This window comes from Drosophila rhopaloa, unplaced genomic scaffold (assembly GCF_018152115.1).
Source record: "Drosophila rhopaloa isolate 14029-0021.01 unplaced genomic scaffold, ASM1815211v1 contig_155, whole genome shotgun sequence".
NCBI lineage: Eukaryota > Metazoa > Arthropoda > Insecta > Diptera > Drosophilidae > Drosophila > Drosophila rhopaloa.
In genome coordinates this window covers 13,838,813-13,855,218 of record NW_025335034.1, presented here as the reverse complement: position 1 = coordinate 13,855,218, position 16,406 = coordinate 13,838,813, and the positions used below count along the sequence as shown (strand labels likewise).

At 35.8% G+C, this 16,406-nt stretch overlaps 2 protein-coding genes across 3 annotated transcripts in view; one reads left to right on the top strand and one right to left on the bottom strand.

The window, feature by feature from the left end:
• LOC108043611 (rabankyrin-5) overlaps window positions 1-16,406 on the top strand; it is a 125,661-nt gene that overhangs the window by 89,124 nt on the left and 20,131 nt on the right. The gene's annotated exons all lie outside the window — the stretch shown is intronic.
• LOC123037318 lies at window positions 4,349-12,595 on the bottom strand. The gene is made up of 4 exons (XM_044457434.1): window positions 12,576-12,595; window positions 12,088-12,191; window positions 5,393-5,637; window positions 4,349-5,339 (listed from the first exon to the last, which is right to left on the bottom strand). The coding sequence occupies exons 1-4, from the start codon at window positions 12,578-12,580 to the stop codon at window positions 5,127-5,129; spliced, it is 567 nt and encodes a 188-aa protein (XP_044313369.1). The 5' UTR covers window positions 12,581-12,595; the 3' UTR covers window positions 4,349-5,126.

Here is a 16,406-nt window from a genome sequence, read left to right as displayed (position 1 = left end):
GTTTTTAAAGACAAGGTAAACAATTTGTACAGAGGTCTACACAGAGTTTCAGCACAGTATTTAAGCACGCAGCCTGGAGCTCCGTCCGGACCCGGTGAATAGACTGGCTTAACTTTATGGAGATCCAAAAGAAGGGAGCTTTCGCTTAACCTCGGACAAAAAATCAAGTTCGACTTGGGTATGGCATTTTAATAAGATGGATTTGGACGGGGTGAAACAGAATATGTTGTCTGGAAAAACTGGGCAAATAGATCGACAATTGCCTGATCAGGCTGATTTACGCTTAGTGTTAACAAAATTATAAAACTGTTTTGGATCTTGTGAAAATTGGACCCTACAACGATTCAGATAGCTTTTAGAACACCGGGCGTTAAGCAAGGTAAAATCGGAGGAAGGCAAATTGTGAACCGCACATTTTAAATTTATTGAAAAGTCTGGACTTAACATTTTTTAGGTAAGAAAACTCCTTATTAAACCATGGAGGCTTATTTTAAATTGACGGATAGTATAGCGGAACACACAGATAAAAGAAGGTGTTCAATGCATTATAAAAAATATTAACGGCCTCAGCGATGTTAGTGCATGAATAAAATTCGGACCAGTCATAGCCTGATATAAAAGTATTTAAACGATGAAAGTTTGCAGCGGATTCGTTTAACCGACTTTTCGGATTTTTTATTCAGCTCTGTTCTCGCATCTACACTCAGCTCTAGAGTTGGATGATAAGGATCTTCTGGTTATGTAAGTGATGTTCTTAATAGACAAACGCCTTCTGAATTTGAAACAAAACACAAGTCCAGTAAACGTCCTAAGGAGTTTTTAACATGGTTTACTTGGGATACTGCAATGTTAAGCAATAAAGTCATGCTGCGCTAAAGGAAGTAAAATATTAGAGTTTTCGTCTGGGGACCATGTCGTACTAGGCATATTAAAATCACCTAATACCACTAACTGATCTCGATCTGACAGCTTTTTGGAAATGGACTGAATAACGGAAAGGTGATTTGCGTATAAGGGAACTCAGATGATGGTGGGATACATGAACAAGTAATATATACAAAACTACCGGGAAACGATAATTTTATACCTAGGAATTCGATGTCATTAAATTCTTTGAAAGTTAGTAATTCAGACAAAAGGGTTAATTCGACAGCAATCAGGACTCAACCCTTTCGTCTGAATTATTAACTTTCGAAGAATTTAATGACATCGAATTCCCACCTCCCCGCTGCAGATCCAATAAAAGTATTTAAAATATGAAAGTTTGCCTTACGAAAGCAGCGGATTCGTTTAACCGACTTTTCGGATTTTTTATTCAGCTCTGTTCTTGCGTCTACAGTCAGCTCTATAGTTGGATGATAAGGATCTTCCGGTTGTGTAAGTGGTGACGTTCTTGATAGGCAAACGCCTTCTGAATTTCAAACAAAACACAAGTCCAGTAAACGTCCTAAGGAGTTCTTAACATGGTTCACTTGGGATAGCGCAATGTCAAGCAAGCCGTCAATAAAGTCATGCTGCGCTAAAGGAAGTAAAATGTTAGAGTTTTCGTCAGGGGACCATGTCGCACTAGGTATATTAAAATCACCCAATACTATTAACTGATCTCGATCTGACAGTTTTTTGGAAATGGACTGAATAACGGAAAGGTGATTTGCGTAAATAGGGAACTCAGATGATGGTGGCATGTATGAACAAGTAATATATACAAAACTACCGGGAAACGATAATTTTATACCTAGGAATTCGATGTCATAAAATTCTTCGAAAGTTAGTAATTCAGACGAAAAGGTGGAGTCGACAGCAATCAGGACTCCCCCTCCCCGTCTGGACTGACGATCAAGCCTATAAATTGTGTACTTACCCGGGAGAATTTCGGAGCTTAGAATATCCGGCCTTAACCAGGTCTCTGTACATACTATAATATTATATGGGAAAGAAAAACTATCCGAATACAATTTAGTCATCTTACTAAGTAGGCCTCTTGTATTCTGATAGGAGAGAAGAAAAGAGGAGGCTAGTTTTTGGGACAGAAGAGGATGTGGAGGGCGATGGGGATGGTTCTTTAATGGTATTTTCCGTTTTCCCTGAACTATTCTTTTTTCTCTTAGCTCCGTACTCTTTTACAATTATGCCGTCGGGCCAGAAACTGGCGGAACACACAGATGCAAAAAGAGCACAAGGAATACCAATCTTAAATGATGATACTTTCCTAGCATACGAAAATTTAAATTGTTCGACCTTCAACTCATCAACTTGGATTTTGTTACGGATATAAGCCGTAATATCCAGTGATGAGAGGTCTGGGGCGAGCCGTGAAACAAATACATGTTTTAGCTGGGGCTCCCGAACACAATTAACAACACATGCAACCCTTTTTGGTACTACAGAATTTGTATCTGTACTACCAGTATCGGCCAGTAATCCGGACGTTAAGTCTACATGAGGTGTTGGGGCCACTACTTTATTTTGATCGGACAGAGCGGAAGTACCTAGCGGAGCCACATCGATTCCAGCAACTTCGGGTACCGAATCACTTTTTCGCCCCCGATCTTAGTACCATTTGAGTGGCGCCTAAGATTGGCAGCTAAGCTGGAATCGAATCGCGGGCAGCAGGTTGCACGGCACCTGCCATAGAATGCCCACAGACCGCGACTTTTTTGCGCGTTGAGGAATCGGGCTCAGCTAGCATGCGACTAGTGAGCTGCCAAGCGCCACGAGCAGATCCGTATTTTTACGGCAGTTCCGGATTAATTCCGTAACACTGCTTTTAGATATTGCCTGGTTCTCGTATACGATGCATTCATCGCAGTAGTAGCGTAGGCCACTCCTCTTATCGATGGCATCACGAACCAGGCCAGAATAGCCATGACACTTTGCGTGATTAATTTTTTCACATGTATGGCAGGGAATACATTGCTGTCCAGCCGAGATAATTTTCTTGCAATTTTTTAAAGAACAGAAAGCCATTATCACTGACCACGGAACACTGTGCGCTATAGCGGACAAAAAAATCCAAAGCGCTCAAAAACTTTTTAATAAGAGAACAAAGGGAGTGACAGAGCGAAACACGGAATAACTTTGATGTTAGACACCACGAAACGAGATAGAAACAAAAAGAGAGAGAGAGCGGGATTATTAACCGATTAACTCCGGTATAAAACACCTCTGAGAGATATTACCGTTGGAGTGCGTGCCGTTCCAACAGCGCTCAACGACGAAGAGAAAGACAATGGAAAACAATAACAACAAACCAGCACCGAATTAAATAATGATAAAAACTTTTTATTTACTAAACACAAGTTAATCACGATGCACTCGCGAAGCGAATGAAAAGTTGTTAGAAGACACTTAAAGGTGTAGAAACGTTAAAGAGATTTAAGTAAACCCCGGTGGTTTCAATAAGAAAAATGAAAATTCGGAGCGCAAAACAAAAGCACGACCGTTCTCTGTAAAGACGCATATTTCCTAATGTTAATTTACTTATATTTTGCGCTCTGGAGCGTCACAAATTTTTATCGATCTAGTTTAGTTAATTTTTTTAAACTAATTTGGATACTACCAATTTCTGCTACGGCACCTTTTTCTTCCCTAAAAACACGTACTACCACTCGCTGTTGCGATTCTTGTGCCCTAAAGGGTTTTTTGAGTCCTTGGAGTCCTTGTGTTCAAACTATACGCATTTCTAGTAAAGACAATTATTCTTTTATATCGTCAAGGTGCGAAGAATTCGCGGAGTATTAATTGCGGAGATTTTTATACCTTGCAGAGGGTATTATAATTTTAGTCAAAACGCAGTGAAGGAGACATTTCCGAGCCTATAAAGTATATATATTCTTGATCAGCATCACCAGGGAAGTCGATCTAGCCATATTCGTCTGTCCGTCTGTCTGTCCGTCCATCCGTCCGTCCGTTTCTACGCAAACTAGTTCCTCAGTTTTAAACCTATCTGCTTAAAACTTTTCCAAAAGTTGTCTTTCGATTGCAGGTAATATATAAGTCGGAATGAGCCGGGTCGGCCGACTATATCCTATTGCTGCCATATAACTGAACGATTGGAAATGCCATAACATTGGTGTTTGTAAAGTTAGGAAGTTAAGATTTTTTATGAGTATTAAGAAAGCATGAATAATTTTGGAGAATATAATTTACAGAATATTCTGCAAGGGTTTATAAACTTCGGCTCCGCCCGAAGTTAGCTTTCCTTTCTTGTTAAATTTGATCTGCATACCTACAAAAGTTTTAAATCGATCTTGAAGATTTTTTTACGGGCGTTCGTAACAGAAATTCCCTCCTCAGATGTCCTCTTTCCGTGATTTCCGTTTCCCCTGTCCCAATAAAAAGGCAGTGATTTGATAGAAGTATATAATTTAATATTTTGGGTTCTTTTCGCCATCGCTTGGGCGACTTTTCGGAATTTTTTATGTGTACTGTCGAGAACCCGTAACTTGCTCCTCCCTTGCTGTGTTCAAGACTCAAAGTTGGATTCGGGAACCCTTACTATGCTCATTAATTCTAACCTTTGCCGACCTTTGACTATGTTTTCTTTTTCCCAAAAAAAGCGGAAAGTGCGTTCTCTATTTTTGAGCAAAGTCAAGTGTGCGAGAATGACCAACCCCACGCTTGTTCAGCTTTATCAATATAAATAATACATAAGGTTATAAAAGATGTAAAGTGTATGTTCATAGCTATACAAAAATATTACTTGTTATGCTTTTTTTCCACCAAAAGGTTTTGCTTTGATTATAAACCATTAGTAGCTCCTAGTACTCATACCACGCATTAAAAAAAAATCGAAATAGTTTGTTATCTTAGGAGTCGTATTTTAACTTATTAGATGTTTAATAATCTATAAAAATCTCCAACATTATTAGGCAATTAATACAGCTAATTTAATTATCTCCTAACATCTTCCATACTTTATTAGGATTCTACAAGTTATTTTCAGAATTATTATATACAAAGAAAAACCTTTTTGGAAAACTCAGTAAACAAAAACATTTTCTTTTTTTAATAACTGGTCCATTATCAACACTGCGGACGAATTGTGTCAAAAGTGTACGTTAACTTAAAGACTCAATATAAAAAACAGTTACCACCAGAGTAAGCTACTCAAGTTATCGGTTGTTTTAAAACTTTTGGTAGATGCTACAAACGAAAAACAGCGTAAGTAATACATTACTTTTAGTGTTAAAAGAACCAGCTGTATTACAAAGATTTCCGCGGCAATAGCAATGTCTTTTTATTGATCCTCCCGAAAGATCGTTGATTATGGGTCTACATCCTTCATCATACACTTCTTGAACCAAATGTTCTTGTTCCCACTGCTTATTGCGAAAAATCTAAAAATAAGTTAGGGATTGTTATAATATTTCGTTTCCTTAAATTATCACACCTGTGTAGTATTTTTTTGTTGAGCGCATCCCCTGGTAATAGCTTCTTTTTCTTGTCCATTTTGTAGGTGTAGTATTGAAATAGATTTCAAACACATTGTTGAATATGGACACTGCACCATATAATTAGAAGACTCTTGAAACTTTGAGCATAGTGGTGTCGTCATCGTTTTATTGTCTACCACATATTTTTCTATAGATACGGAGCACTTATAACATTGTAACACATCAGCCAATGTGTGTTTGACTGAAATTAGAATATAAATATTATTTTGTTTTTTTTAGTCAGAGAAGGTAAATTTCTTTGCATTAACCATGTACAACAAAAAACCTTAATCTAACCGTTTTTATAGTAGGTATTTATGTGAAAAAATACAAAAATGTATCTAATAACCAAGAAAGTTTCTATACACTTTTCTCATACCTTTATACTCAATATAGACAAAAAAGGTTAAATGTACCACAGCGCAGAGACTAAGCGGGTGAGAGTGTGGGACTTTAATACATTCATATAGATTCCTACGAACTTAATATTTAATAATTGTTTTACCGCAGGGTGCTTCAATCACCTAGACATCTCACTGCACAATCCTATCGACATTTACCGCTAACCTTATTGGCGAGACGAGAGATGATGGTTGGTAGCCGAACATACAACATGTTGCAAAACGCAATCCCTTCGGGCATAAAATATAAAAACAACAAATTATTTACGTTTTCCCAATTTTACATTAAATGGATTGACAGATTAAACAAAATATATTATTTACGTTTTCCCACTTTTACATTAAATGAATTGAAAGATTAAACCAAATATTTTGTGAATTCTAAAGATAGCTTTGGTTCAAGTCTTAATACCCTTTCAGTTATAAAAATTTGTTCATTTATCTATTTAACCACAGCGTTCTATTTAGTTTAATAATTTAGTCATTCGTTTTTTAAAAAAAATTTTAAAATATATAATATTTAATAAATATGACTAACACAGAGGTATATCAAAATTTGATATCAGACATTTTTTTTAATTCGTTAGGACGTGATTTTCTTTGAAATCGAAATTGTTGGTTTAAGCCAAATACCATTACCAGGAGTCTTTCCCATAATTGATAGTGAAAAACCAATTTAGTAGAGCGTCACCATTTTTTCGAAGAGGTGTTCAAGACTGGCAGTGCCTAAGTGACAAAATTTTTGGATTACATTTTTTTTTAGATACTTTTAGTTGAAATAAACTTTTACGCATTCAAAAAAGGTTATAACGTCAATTATAAATTTATATTTGAATTGTTAGAAACAAGAAAGGAAGCCAACTTCGGCATGCCGAAATTTTATAAATTCCAGAACAACAAACAATAATTCAAAACAACAAAGTAATACTTTTTTTGAATTCTTTTTTCCGATTGTTCCTATGTGAGTTATATGATATAGTCGCCCGATCTGGCTCGTTCCCACTTATATACTACCTGCAATAGAAAGACAACTTTTGGGAAAGTTTCAAGCAGATAGCTTTAAAACTGAGGGACTAGTTTGCGTAGAAACGGACAGACGGACATGGCTAGATCGACTCTCCTGGTGATGCTGATCAAGAAAATGTCTCCTTCACTGCGTTACAAACTTTTGACTAAAATACTTTCCCAAAAGTTGTCTTTCTATTGCATGTAGTACAACTGTAGGCAAAAAATAAGGTGAATTTGTTTGTAAAGTGAAAATTCTTTATTTATTCTCCTGAATCAATTTCATCCCCCTCAAAGTAATCTCCTCCCGATAAAAAAAAATTATGCCAACGTTTTTTCAAATCCTCGAAACAGGCCATATAGTCCCTTTCCGATATAGCCATGAGCGCCCTCGTCGATTCCGCTTTTATCTCTTCAATCGACTCAAAACGCGTTTCGCGAAGTGGTCTCTTAAGTTTTGGGAATAGCCAGAAGTCACAAGGAGCCAAATCAGGAGAATACGGTGGTTGCGGAACGATATGCGTCGAATTCTTGGCGATTTGGTCACGAAGAACGAGTGCAGAAATTGAGCGTTTTCGGTACCAAACGAGATTTGACTTTTCGTAGGCCCAAATGGTCTTTCAAAATGGTTTTCACAGATCCTTCTGATATTCCGATCATATCAGTAAGGTCTCTAACAGTCAACCGACGATTTTTTAGCACTAATTCCTTCACTTCATTGACGAGTTGGTCATCTGTTGACGTCGATGGTCGTCCGGAGCACTCCAAGTCATCAACACGATCCCGACCCTCTTTGAAGACTTTGTACCACTTATAAACATTTTTCTGCGGCATGGTAGAATCACCAAAGGCCTTCCGCAACATCCTCAACGTTTCCGCAGCCGAAATTTCATTCCGTAAACAAAATTTGATGGCACTACTTCTCTGCTCAATTAAAGCAGACATTGTAAAAATCGATAAATGCACTCTTGATCGTTTGGTAAACACAAGCGTAAATATAGTACTGATACTGACATTAACTCAAGAAAAAAGAACTAGTCCGTCATCTTAAGCCCGCGAATTTTTAATTGAAAATTTACCTTACTTTTGGCTAGTAGTATATAAGTCGGAACGAGCGACTTTATCATATTGCTCCCATAGAAACAATAGAAATACAAATTTAAAAGAGTATAACATAATTTAAAAAATTTTTTTTGTTCTTCTTTGGGAACTGGTAATATTTAAATACTATGGAATTACGGTATTAATTAAATTAATATCGGACATCTATATCATATAGTTTCCATAGGACCAAAAAATTAAAAAAAATTAAAATTAAAAAATTTGTATTTGCTTTATTAATTTATGTTTAACCCCAACTTTCACTTAAACTTTAAGTTGTGATGATCGAATTAAACGATCAAATTCATTTTAAAACTTTCTTCAATATATACTGATTTTACTTGACCTTAAACAAATATATCGACGTGTTTAAAACCAAAGGAGTTTGGTCGATTTTCCTATTATTATCCTATTCATTTTTCGATCTTTCCTATAAGAGCCTTTTAACATAGTCGTCCGATTATTCTTCAAAAGTTAGGTCATTTTTTTCTTAACCTTATTATTTCCATTTTGTTCCCATTGTTTTATATGCGGACCATTCCGAAATATATACTACCTGCAATAGATAGAAGGTTTTTGGTATTTTTATTTAGATAGCTTTAAAAATGAGAGACTAGTTTGCATAGAAAAAAAAATGGCATGTAATATCATTTTTCGTCACAAATTGTTACATTAGAAATTAAGAGGTGTTTTTGTTTGATATTTTATAGGGTTAGAAATTTTGACTGAAATTGGAAGTTTTCATAAATTTACTTAATTGTCTCCTTCACTGCGTTGCAAACTTTTGATTAAAATTATAATATCTCTGAAAGGGTATAATAATTTGAATATAATTGGAAAGTTATGTGTTTTCAATTAATTTTATAATTTCAGTCATTACTTAAGGCGTACATGATTTTGAGTCCATCTAGGTGCAAATTCAACACAAAAACTTATGTTAAGACCAGTGTTTGAAAGATCTACTAGGTACCAACAATAGTTACTTTACAAATAATTTCCTATTGCTACGAGAGTAATTAAATACTACAAACCAAATGCATAAAATTACGTTTTAATTTATTATTAAATAAATATATTTTTAAATTATTGGCACACTTGGGTTTTAAATAACTATTTTGTTAAAATTTTATCCATTTGACCATTTTTTTTAAATTATATTATTTAATTGCCTCTATAATCTTAATGGAATGATGATTAATTTTATAGCTAAAATTGTTTTAGTGACTTAAAATAAAGGAAAAGTTGTTTGACTTTACAATGTAAAAATAAAATCAACCGCATGTGTCCAAAAATTAAAATTGAATAAGCAGGATTAATGCTAATCGAATGTCAACATTGGGGAAAGGATACACTGAAGCCATTTTTCCCATTCTGAGTTCTTTGCGACTTTTTAAAGGACCCACGCAGTTGCAAAATGCAGGGCACACTGGCCAATCCATGGCTTTGAGTGGCCAGGAAAGCGTAAGAATCGTATAAAGGGATAATGTCAACCCCCAGATCTTCTCAACACGTATCAAAGTTAATGATAAGAAGGACTTTGGTAAGGATATTCACCCAACAGCCTTTTTTCAGGCCCTGCATGATGGTTTCTACAAACGAATTGAACCTAGAAAAAATCAATAATTTTAAAAGTGAAAAACAACCTTTTAGTGCAGCGAAATATATATCCGAGTATGCCAATCGACTTTTGGGTCCTTTCAACCTTCTCGTATGATTTTATAATTCTTTCCCTAAGCTAAGAGCTTATGTCAGTACCCTTTTCAAGCCGATGTATTTTTTCAAGGATTTATGGGTTTTATATTTGGCCAATCAATCCGACCTACCAAATTTTATAAGGATCGACCGACTATATCCCATAGCTGGTATATAACTGATTGATCGGAAATGACTATAGCTTTGGTGTTTCTTAAGTTAAAACAAGAAAGGAAGCAAAATTCGGAAAACCGAAGTTATTACGAATCGACGACATTTCGATCTCTATGCCTATATTACTAAAAACCATGAAGCCATTTTGCGCTGCATTTTGTCATCGATTCTATGGCAGCCATATGATATTGTTGTCCGATTAAAATTTAATTTAAACCGTAATTCAATAATATTTAAATATAATATTAATATTTTGAATTTTTCCAATTGTTCCTATGGGAGCTACATATATCATATACAGTGGCTCACAGCTTATTTGACCCACACCTAATTTTCAACATTAAACAGGTATAACTCCTGAACCATAAGAGATACGCATAAAAATAAAACGCAGAAAGGTTAACTGTTGTTTTAACTTCAAAAATATGTTTTCATTTATTTATTCTAGCAAGGAACTTATTAATTAAACAATAGAATCTAAAAATAATGCCTTTTTCAATGTCACAGCTTATTTGACCCAGTTCATCAAATTAATTATAAAAAATTGCAAAAAAATATTTTTTTAACTTTTAGTATTTGGTATGTCCGCCCTTTTGGTCCACAACCGACTTCAGTCGATTGGGAATAGATTCGACCAATTTTTTTGAGGTTCCTGGGGTGATTTTAGCCCATTCTTTGAGCAAAGCCGTTTTCAAGTCATTTTTATTGGAAATATTGCGCTCCCGAATTTTTGACTCCCGCAAAGCCCACAAATTCTCAATAACATTAAAATCGGGTGACTGAGCTGGAGATTTCATTATATTGGGACAATTATATCCCAGCCAATATTGAACAATACCCTACTTATGCTTTGGGTCATTGTCTTGGTAGAACCGAAAACCCTGTTTTATTCCCAATTTCTCAGCACTTTAAAGTAAATTATCCTTAAGGATATTAAGATAAACATTTTTATTCATTATGCTTTCAATAAATTTTAGGTTTCCGACTCCTGCTGCGGACTTACAGGCCCAAACCATAACGTGTCCGCCGTCATGCTTAACGGTGGGTTTTAGATGTTTGTCCTGCAGCTCTGTATTGGCTTTACGCCATACATTTAGACCCAAAAATATTACGTAATTTTCGCTGATGAGTCAAAATTTAATATATTTGGTCCGAGGACGTTCTTAGCTATGGCGTAAAGCCAATACAGAGCTGCAGGACAAACATCTAAAACCCACCGTTAAGCATGACGGCGGACACGTTATGGTTTGGGCCTGTAAGTCCGCAGCAGGAGTCGGAAACCTAAAATTTATTGAAAGCATAATGAATAAAAATGTTTATCTTAATATCCTTAAGGATAATTTACTTTAAAGTGCTGAGAAATTGGGAATAAAACAGGGTTTTCGGTTCTACCAAGACAATGACCCAAAGCATAAGTAGGGTATTGTTCAATATTGGCTGGGATATAATTGTCCCAATATAATGAAATCTCCAGCTCAGTCACCCGATTTTAATGTTATTGAGAATTTGTGGGCTTTGCGGGAGTCAAAAATTCGGGAGCGCAATATTTCCAATAAAATGACTTGAAAACGGCTTTGCTCAAAGAATGGGCTAAAATCACCCCAGGAACCTCAAAAAATTGGTCGAATCTATTCCCAATCGACTGAAGTCGGTTGTGGACCCAAAAGGGCGGACATACCAAATACTAAAAGTTAAAAAAATTTTTTTGCAATTTTTTATAATTAATTTGATGAACTGGGTCAAATAAGCTGTGACATTGAAAAAGGCATTATTTTTAGATTCTATTGTTTAATTAATAAGTTCCTTGCTAGAATAAATAAATGAAAACATATTTTTGAAGTTAAAACAACAGTTAACCTTTCTGCGTTTTATTTTTATGCGTATCTCTTATGGTTCAGGAGTTATACCTGTTTAATGTTGAAAATTAGGTGTGGGTCAAATAAGCTGTGAGCCACTGTATGTAGTCGCCTGATCCGGCGCGTTCCTTATTATATACTGCCTGCAATAGAAAGACAACTTTTGGGCAAGTTTCAAGCAGATAGCTTTTAAACTAAGGGACTAGTTTGCGTAGAAACGGACGGACGGACGAACAGTCGGGCGGTAAGACGGACAAACGCACTGCGTAGCGAACTTATAAAAATTATAATGCCCTCTGCAAGGTTATAAAATATAGAAATTAACGCGTAACTATTGAAATGTTTCTCCGTTTTATAGCTTAGAAATACTTTTCTTCATTGTGTGGCCTACCAAAAACTTATCAATGGAAAAGAAATACAAACCCAGTATTACTGCAATGAATAATGAAAATACGCCGCTTCTTGATTTTTGATTGCTGTCCATATTTATACATGTGCGTATATTTACATAAACCTCTGGCTCGTCACTGTGCCATAAAATAAAAGAGAATCAAGTTAACTGCAATTAAAAAAAATGATTTTCTTTACTAATGCTGGAAATGTCAAAATATGTATGAATAAACATTTAATAAAAATATAAAAGAGTAAAAGAGAAAGTTTTGAAAAAATTCACCGTTTACGAAGACCAATTGTATGTATGCACTTACAAGTTTTCCTTGTCTCAATGCTTTTCAAATTAATAACTTAACTTATATTATGTGCACATATTCTTTTATTGTGAATCTATCAAATCAATTACAGAGAAAACTACAACAAATAAAGTAAAACTGACGTTAATCAATTTCCAAACATATATACATATGTATATATACAATTTCGGATAGTTGTCAAATTTGTGATTTAATATGTACTTCATCTTAGATCCAATCCAGATTTCTTTCCATATCTTATTTATGTACGTTTGCTTGGCTGTGCTTATAACGCAAATGTAGTAACTTGTAAAAAAAACAGACTGCTTTATTTTGTTTTTCGGACATCCCCCAGGACATTTGGTTAATCATAAAATTTATATTAAAACATACAGATTTAAAAAAAAAAATTCGGGTTTAATACATTTGTATCATATTAATAGTTTTAAAAAAGAAACACATAAAACCATATACTTTAGAAATAGAGGTGGAGAAACTTTCGATAAAAACACCAATGGATCGATGTTTTTTAATTTATTGTCACACTAACAACATAAAGGAAACGCAGAAAATTTGTGGATAAAAACACATATTATTAGATATTCAACTGATGTAGGAAACCTGAAAAACCTATTTGTATCAGTGACTTGACTCTCATTAAAAATCAAATCAAATCAAATTTTAAGAAAAATTTTTTTTGTAAACTACAAAAATTAAATCCAATAAAAATAATTTAACTTAGATAACTCAAGATTCAGACAAGCACAGCATAAACTCACCTTACTTGATCCCTATGCTAAACTTTTCTAAAAAAAAATAGTTTTGAAATAAACTCGTTTAACTGAAAACTTAACTCCAGAGAAACAAACCTTAATAGCCTTTTCATATTACCGAATTTTATGGTGGAACGATGGGAATCTGGTGGAAAATGAAACTGGGGTTCACACTCCCAACGCCTACTTGTCTAGTCTTTTTACTGTCAATGTCTTCATATATCAAGAGCTGACAGAAAATTATGAAGGTCCGTTTTAAATTAAGAAATCATTACAGATTAAATTCTAAATTCTTGGCTTTTTATTTTCATGTTTAAAATCTAACACTGATTAAAAAAGAATATTATGACCTCATTTTCTATTGCATCTAATAAAATAAAGTGTTTGGGAACGCTCCATTTTGTTCAGCTCGGGTCGGCTTCTGATGCTGCTTCCTATGTATTTCATTTATCTCGCTGCTAAGAGCAATTCTGAAAGAAACAGTCTTAAAATTGTACTACCTTGACAGGCTTTTTAGCATTGTACGAACTTCTGCCCAAAACACATTGTATTCAGCTCCGTCCAATCATGACCGTCATTTAATTAACATCACAATTTTTTCTTTGAGCTCCTTCAATGACTCAGCCCAGAGTTCAACAACCAAAGCCTCCTATTCCAGCAACCACGCTGTTCGGGACGATGTGCCTTTGACTAAAATGTGTGGAACAATATTTTTGTCATTGAATTTTCTATGACATTTTTCTCTAATGACATTTTTATAAAGTGTATATATTTTTCAGCAACACCAGGAGAGTTGTCCGTCCGTCCGTCCGCCTGTCCGTCCGCCTGTCCGTCCGTCCGTTTCTACGCAAAATAGTCCCTCCGTTTTAAAGCTATCTACTTGAAACTTTCCCAAAAGTTGTCTTTCTATTGCAGGTAGTATATGAGTCGGAACGAGCCGGATCGGGCGACTATATCATATAACTCCTATAGGAACAATCGGAAAAAAGGATTCAAAAAAATTGAGAGTATTTGAAGCTCTGATAAGGCTAAAGAGGGGACCGGCTAGGCTAAGGATTAAACATTAATCGAGTTAAGCAGAATGGTGGTCGGTGTAGAATTTGACTTGGCGATGGACCATAAGCCTCCTGTAGCTATATTTATGCTCACCTGCAGCCCGCTTCGAGAGGTGGCTTCTACGCCTACAATCGTGCCGTTTCCGCGTTGTGTATAACCCAGGAAAAGAAAACATCCCCGACTAATTGTCGAGACTGTCCCAGAAAACCGAGTCAAACTCATTCGCAGAAAGAGAAAAACATATTTCAAATTGTCTCAAATTTAATACCAGTTTCGTTATCAATCTCGGAGATAGCCGAGTACGAAGAGGAAATAATAGATGCAATGACGTACCTTTCTATCCGTTTCGTAATCTCCGTAATCTGCTACTAAGAGGAGCAACCTTGTGATCCCGAAAGATCGACAACGGAAAGTGTTGGAGTTAGCATTTGAGGGTCATCCAGGCTAGAATGCAATGAAGCGGTAGCCAAAAATGGATAGAGAAGTCGGAGCTGCATTTTGGTGTAAGCTCCGGTTCGTCCGGCCCCAATAAAGAGGCAATCGTTTCCAAATGTCCAATGGAAGTGTTTGGCAACCGATCGTTGGGCCCGCTACCTAACGGAGAATATATTTTGGTACTCATCGATTTTTACTCTCGATATATTTTACGTACAAAATATCAAGGAGAATCACATCAACGGTTATAATAACCTTTATTGGAGGAAGTTTTCGCAAGGCTAGGTATTCTCCAAACATTGACAGCGGAAAATGGTCTTCAGTTCAAAAGCGCAGAATTCAAAGAATTTTGTGCAACAAACGGTATTGAGTTGCTTACAACTCCTTCATATTGGCTACGAGCGAACGGCGAGGTGGAGAATATGAATAAATCGCTGGTTAAACGTTTCAAAATCGCATATGCGAGTAGAAGTAAAAACAAGAAGGAGTTTTAAAAGTTCGTTTTAATGTATTGTAACACCGCATAGTACAACGGGTGCAGCTCCAGGAACGTCAGTCACCTTAAGAAAGAAATCCGCTGCTGCGGCCAGAGCAATGCCAATCCCGAGAGGGGACTGATGGATCATCCCCAACAAAACCAATTGAAACCGGACGCCTCAGGGAAATCTCAAACTGCTCAAAAAAAAATTGGGAACCGGTGTCAGCTGAGCCTAATAATTCACCACGACGTATGTTGAGTTTAATTGTAGTCGAAGGGAAGCAACGAAAGTGAGCAGTCAACGACTGTGTAAAAAAATATATTAAACTAAAAAACACTTGTTATTAATGTTACACATTTTATTAGCCATTTTGCATCGACTACACTTCATGTAAACGCTTGCATTATTAACTTTAAAACAATTTTTTAAACGGCAGTAAAAAAGTGTCTTTTTAGCCCCTAGAGCCAACTACCCTTACCAAACGCAGCAGAACGGGTGCGATTTTTATGAGTTGAGAAACTCGCTGTCCCATCGTGTCACCATATACTGAGTCAAACTGTTTAATAAATACATTTTTCCGTTTTTTTTTTTTATAAAATCGTATAGGTCATGGTTTAAAGCTTTCCTGCACTTTTAAATATAGCTTATTATTCTGAATACAAATTAAGTCTGGTGGAGCCTTAGCCTCCCAAAACCACATCCCTTCAGAATATGTCTCTGACTTAAAGAAATTAAAATAGCTAAATTCAAAGTGATTGAGAGTGGAGAGCTCACCCAACTCTAAGCTCACCGAAAGTAACTGTGATGCCTATTAGAAATCCCACATGCGGCTGGGCACACAGCAATGCAGACAGAGACAGCACGTTTGCCAACCACCTAAAAAATGTCTTTCAACCAAAGCCTCAGCTTCAATATGAGCCAATTGAGTTTCGCCCAAACGAAATCGTTAACATCATCAAAAATCAGCTGAACTATCACCCAGCTTTTTAATGCCATCGCAAAACTTAGCTACTTTCCAGTGAGATGGAAAAAGTCGATTATAATAATGATAGCAAAGCCGGGAAAAGACCTATTTTCATGCTTATCTAAACTCTTTGAAAAATGCGTATTGACTCGGATAAACACATACCTGGAAGGAATTCCGTCACATCAATTTGGGTTTCGTGAAAAGCACGGAACGATTGAGCAGGTCAACCGGATAACATCAGAAATTCGGAACGCGTTCGAAAAACGAGAGTACTGTACTGCCATATTTTTAGATGTCTCTCAAGCATTTGATAGAGTTTGGCTAGAAGGTCTAATGTACACGA

Coding starts and splice junctions, on each gene's coding strand:
- LOC123037318 (XM_044457434.1), bottom strand. Junction 5,638..12,087: donor ATTCATTGCAGTAATACTGG/GTTTGTATTTCT, acceptor TTCTAATTTCAG/TCAAACACACATTGGCTGAT. Junction 5,340..5,392: donor AACAAAAAAATACTACACAG/GTGTGATAATTT, acceptor ACTTATTTTTAG/ATTTTTCGCAATAAGCAGTG.